This window comes from Onychostoma macrolepis, chromosome 14 (assembly GCF_012432095.1).
Source record: "Onychostoma macrolepis isolate SWU-2019 chromosome 14, ASM1243209v1, whole genome shotgun sequence".
Lineage (NCBI taxonomy): Eukaryota > Metazoa > Chordata > Actinopteri > Cypriniformes > Cyprinidae > Onychostoma > Onychostoma macrolepis.
Window position 1 is genome coordinate 13,432,801 of NC_081168.1, and position 6,080 is coordinate 13,438,880.

A 6,080-nucleotide genomic window follows, 5' to 3' on the forward strand; every position below is an offset into this window, starting at 1 on the left:
TTCCTACACCTAAACCTAACCTTACCCATGAGTAATCCCTAAAATCAGAGGAACTGATAGATTACACTGATGTACAGGCACCAAACACTGATAATCCTAAACCACAAAAATTATAAACTGGTTCTTGAAATCTGATTGGTTAATCACAATGTTGTTCCAGGAGTCATTAACACGTCGCACTCGGCAATATCAGGTTGTGCACTATATGATCCATGCTACAACCCGAATTCCGGAAATGTTGGGACCTTTTTTAAATTTAAAACTAAAAGACTTTCAAATCACATGAGCAAATATTTTATTCACAATAGAACATAGAGAACATAACAAATGTTTAAACTGAGAAATTTTACACTTTTATCCACTAAATGAGCTCATTTCAAATTTGATATCTGCTACAGGTCACAAAAAAGTTGGCACAGGGGCAACAAAGGGCTGAAAAAGCAAGAAAGTTTGAAAAGATTCAGCTGGGAGAACATCTAGCAACTAATTAAGTTTACATTTACATTTTATCAGACACTTTTATCCAAAGCGACTTACATTGCATTCAAGTTACAGTTTTTACATTTTATCAGCTCTTGCTTTCCTGGGAATTGAACCCATGATCTTGGCGTTGCTAGCGCCATGCTCTACTATTTGAGCTACAGGAAAACAGGAAAAGTTAATTGACATCAGGTCTGTAACATAATTAGCTATAAAAAGCTATAAAAAGGGATGTCTACGAGTCTCTTTTGATATTCAGATTTCTCTTAGGTCAGAAATTAAATCAATTATCAAAATGAATATTTGGAAATTATGGCAGCAGTATTGGGACATAGATACCAAGGTAGGCATTTGTATCAGATACAATCAATAGTGGATAAGGGAAGAATATCAGGTTGGAGCAGAACTGAGGAGAACATGATTACAAGGTTCCGAATGGGGCATACAAGGTTGAACAGTACAATGCATTTAATAAGTAAACATCCAACAGGGCTATGGGAGGTATGTTACATTAATGAAACAGTTGAACATGTCATAATGTACTGTAGGAAATATACTGCTGAGTTGAAGGATGAACTAGAGAATAAGGGTGAGCAGTTCACAATTAAGAATGTATTAAATCCAGGAAGAACCATTAAATCATTATTGTTACAGTATTTGGTAAGAACTGGTTTGAACAAGCCAGTATAAGTATTTTTTTGTTGTTGTTGTGGTGGTGGTGGTGTTTTTTCCCAAATCCCGCTTAAGAGGGCTGAGGGTAGATGGAGGAGCTGAACACACAGCACCAGATGAAGCGCTATGAAGATTGTAAGTGGGTGCAAGAATCGGTTAATCAGGAGATTGTAGATAGAGTGTCAATGGTCCATTTGAGAGATAGATGGAAGTAATGCACTTATAAGTCTGCGATTCACCATTAAGCAACAAGAAGAAGAAGGCAGCAGAGTCAGCTGAACACGCAGCGCCGGATGAAGCTCTATGAAGACCCTAAGCAGGTGCAAGAATCAAGGGTGTTTGAATGTGGGTTGGTGGGTTAATCAGGAGATTGTAGATGGAGTGTCAATGGTCCATTTGAGAGATAGGTGGCGGTAATGCACTTATAAGTCTGCGACTTTTAAGCAACAAGAAAAAGAAGGGAGAGTCTCTCAGAAGTAAAGATGGGCAGAGGCTCTCCAATCTGTGAAAGAGCGCGTAAAAAGATTGTGCAATACTTTAAAAAGACTGTGGAATACTTTAAAAACAACGTTCCTCGACATCAAATTGCAAAGGCTTTGCAAATCTCATCATCTACAGAGCATAACATCATCAAAAGATTCAGAGAAACTGAAGAAATCTAAGTGTGTAAGGGACAAGGAAGACCTCTGTTGGATGCCGTGGTCTTCGGGCCCTCAGACGACACTGAATCACTCATCTGCATGATTCTGTCATTGACATTACTAAATGGGCCCAGGAATACTTCCAGAAACCACTGTCGGTAAACACAATCCGCTGTGCCATCTGCAGATGCCAAATAAAGCTCTATTATGCAGAATGGAAGCCATATGTGAACATGGTCCAGAAGCGTCGTCGTGTCCTGTGGGCTAAGGCTTGTTGAAAATGGACTGTTTCAAAGTGGAAAAGTGTTCTATGGTCAGACGAGTCAAAATTTGGCATTCTTGTTGGAAATCTCGGACACCGTGTCCTCCGGGCTAAAGAGGAGGGAGACCTTCCAGTGTGTCATCAATGTTCAGTTCAAAAGCCAGCATCTCTGATGGTATGGGGGTGCATAAGTGCATACGGTATGGGCAGCTTGCATGTTTTGGAAGGCACTATGAATGCTGAAAGGTATATAATGGTTTTAGAGCAACATATATTCCCCTCCAGACGATGTCTATTTCAGGGAAGGCCTTGTGTATTTCAGCAGGACAATGCAAAACCACATACTGCAGCTATTACAACAGCATGGCTTTGTAGTAGAAGAGTCCGGGTGCTGAATTAGCCTGCCTGCAGTCCAGATCTTTCACCTATAGAGAACATTTGGCACATCATTACATGAAAAATACATCAAAGACCACCACGAACTCTTCAGCAGCTGGAAACCTGTATCAGGCAAGAATGGGACCAAATTCCAACACCAAAACTCCAGAAACTCATAACCTCGATACCCAGTCATCTTCAAAAGAGATGCTACACCATGGTAAACATGCCCCCGTCCCAACTATTTTGAGACCTGTAGCTCATTTTGTGCATAAAATTGTAAATTTCTCAGTTTAAATATTTATGTTATCTATGTTCTATTGTGAATAAAATATTGGCTCATGTGATTTTGAAATTCCTTTTATTGAAATTTTATTCAAATTTAAAAATTTAAATTTTATTTAAATTTATTTTTTGTAAGGATAATTATTTTTTGTTTACATTGCATTGAGCTTAAATATACTAAATAGCATATGCTGCAAGATTTACAGTATTAGCATAAATAAATCAATAGGGTTCATTTACAGTCTGTTTTGGACAAGAATGTGCTGATGGAAACTTCTATTCATATTCAAATCTATTTAGTAAAGAGTGAGCAAGACATAAAAATCACAAGATGTGTTTTTAATACTGTCACCAAACATGATAAACTGCATAGAGGTTTTATTGTCATCATCTGCATGCACAAACATCAGTTTTTTCCCTCACTGTCAAAAGTGTAATACGACCCATTCTTTGTAAACTAAGAATGCACAATTCAGTTCATGAACTAGCTGGGCATTCTGGTTAAGGTTTAGACACAGGCCATGTTCTCTGTTATGTATGTTTACTCAGTTACAAACAGCAAATTATCAGTATACATCTAAACATATCAGACAAGTTTCTCAATTATACTCATTCCAGCACTGCATTTAGAATGTATCACTTATTTAACACACCTGATTCATCTCTTCAGTTTACAAGTAGTGATGCATAACCTGAACTTAGTATGTAAAATTAGTAAGACACCTCAAATGAGCAGTGCTGGATTTTCAGAAACAGTATAAAGGAACAAATCGATCTAAAGAAAATACAGTATATAAAAGCATGAAAAAAAAATGATCCATTTTAGTAATAAATAGAGTAAAACAATGTGGTAGTTCTATGACTCAAAAGAGAAAGCAACCATAAGAAGAATCCAAGGATACACTTTTTATTTGACTGTGTTTTGAGACAAACTAGAAAATCAAATTTGATAAACAAAGAAACATTATATGCAAATTAAAAAAAGAATAATGTTATGCAGAACTTGCATGTATCTGAACAAACTGCTGTTATGTTTTCAGTTTTGATGGTTGTAACAGATTTTGAGGTAACAGAAAAGCTACCATCTGCCTCGAACATTTTAACAAATGATGTACAGCATTTTTTAATAATAAAAAAATCAATATCAATGTAAACACAACCGGTTTTATATAATACTCCTCGACAGTAGTTCAAAAGTAAATAAACCATCAAAAAAACTGTTGACATTTGAAGAAACCTGTATCACAGTATAATCTTAAAAGTGGCATTTTGGATATTGTTCAGTGCAGGGCCAAAATAATAATAACAATAAACACAGCAGGGAATAACATTAGTTTAATCTTTTGTTGCAAAACCACAGCCAAAACAGTTCCCACAATGGTGATTGTCCAAATTGAATATTTGTATTTTAAATAAGAAGTTTACAGGTGAGACATGAGGTAAAGGTAACATAAGATCTGGTTTTCAGGCGGCTGATATGTAGCTGTGGGACATAAATCACCTTTTGGGACTACTGTTTTTTTTTTTTCCGAGCACCTTCTCTACTATCCAGAGAAACAGATTTGCTGCCAGGCTCTCTTTGTGAAATTGTGGAGCTAAGAAACTTTGACTTTGTTCTTTTCCTGGGCAGTGATCTGCTCTTCTCGTCTTTCCTCCCTTTCAGGCCGGTCCTCACCCTGACGAGCAATGAGCAACCGACACGTCAGCAAAATACCAAACACCAGGGCATGAGCATAGCGTTTCAGAGGATCTCCAACCAGCTGGTGGAAGAAAAGCACGGCTAGCATGACCAGTAGCAGAATAAAGTTGGCCACGTCTTTTGGTCTCCCTGGCACAAGGGTCAGAACAATTCCACATCCCACCTCAAGAGTACCAATAATCTTGCGTAGAAGTACAGAAGAAACACCAATTTTTTTCAATGCTGGAAGAGCCTTTGCATAACTCTTGTACGCCCTTTTCTGGAAAGGGAACAGAAACATTAAATTTATATTTTTGTCAAGAATATTTAACATGAATACATAGTTACATGTGTTCTTATGTGCACTGCAAAACAGATGAAAGCATATGATAGATAGATAGATAGATAGATAGATAGATAGATAGATAGATAGATGCAAATGCTTGACATATTTTTATTTTTGTATTATTTTATTTCTCATATTGACCCAACAGTATTGCATTGAATTGTACTGTAATTTATTATTATATATACTCTGAGATCTGAATGTTTCTATGTCATCAGCACAGCAGCTGCTGCACCTGCAGATGGAAGATAGAATTTGCTGGAAAGCGGCGCCATTGCTTTATCATGAGCTGCTTTAAAAGGACTGTTTTAGAACGCTATCGCAAAATAATCACCACACGTCATATCTGAGAGCGTTTCTTCTGTTTATCATACAGATGATGCGCATTGTGATGTCATAATTGACCTATTTATGCGGTAATGAAACAATGTTGCGGCTGTGCATAGAATGCGCTGTTCAGCTGCTCCAATTATGTTCAATTGTCTTACATAATTCGACTCATAATCAGGATTTTTAATTTGGTCTTTTTTATATTTAAGATTATGGATGGAATTAAATGAAGTTTGTCTTATATTCACCGACACATCCAATACAAAGAATGAAAATTAAATTCCACAAGCAAGCAGCGACAGCCCTAGCGGACATTTTATAGAAAAATGCATAAACAGCCAGTTATTTTCGCACCCCCTCCTAAAACAAAGCCGGTTGCCTCCAGCTGAAGCTTCATTTGCTTATATGGATGCTGCTAAGCGACGATCACTTACCATTTCACTATAGGCATCTTTGCTTAACCTTGGTGTGAGTTTAATTGTACCCATGAACACGAAAAACAGACCCAGTGCAAAGGAAAGGGCGACAATGGTTATGGTTCTTGGCGAGGCCATCTTCGGTAAAGTCTCCTTTCGATTGGCATCCGTTGTCCCGCTCCAGCTTTCTTCACTGTCCTGCTGAAGATGCTGAAGGGGGGAAGGGCTTGATGAATACAGTCAAATATGGCTGCATGTCATCCCGCTTCAGTATTAGGGAGCACCATTAGATGGCGCCGCGGTAAAGCCAATAGTATACAACTGCAGTGCTTCTCAACACTAGGAGGCCTCAGCAGACTTATAAAGAGACCGCAACTTGCATGTTCGCGAGATGTTCAGAAACAGCGAGGTTTTTTTGTTTTTGTTTTGTAGTTCCAAACCCATTGTCAACGAAAGTATTCAGTTTCTTTGGATAACTATGCCTATTTGGTTCCTGAAAGAAAATCGCTAGCTTATTAGTAATTATTTAAAAATACAAAAGGCATTAAATTACCTATGGTACAAATGGTCAAGTTAAATATTTCCCTTTGTT

General features: G+C 37.5%; 1 protein-coding gene across 1 annotated transcript; it reads right to left on the reverse strand.

The window, feature by feature from the left end:
- Positions 1 to 3,042: 3,042 nt before the first annotated feature.
- On the reverse strand, positions 3,043 to 5,807 carry tmem35 (transmembrane protein 35). Its single transcript, XM_058798237.1, has 2 exons — positions 5,507 to 5,807; positions 3,043 to 4,676 (listed from the first exon to the last, which is right to left on the reverse strand). Exons 1-2 carry the CDS (start codon positions 5,624 to 5,626, stop codon positions 4,314 to 4,316), a joined length of 483 nt encoding a protein of 160 aa, XP_058654220.1. The 5' UTR covers positions 5,627 to 5,807; the 3' UTR covers positions 3,043 to 4,313.
- Between the last annotated feature and the right edge of the window lie 273 nt (positions 5,808 to 6,080).

Coding starts and splice junctions, on each gene's coding strand:
- tmem35 (XM_058798237.1), bottom strand. CDS start 5,626: ATGGCCTCGCCAAGAACCATAACCATTGTCGCCCTTTCCTTTGCACTG. Junction 4,677..5,506: donor AAGATGCCTATAGTGAAATG/GTAAGTGATCGT, acceptor TTCCCTTTCCAG/AAAAGGGCGTACAAGAGTTA.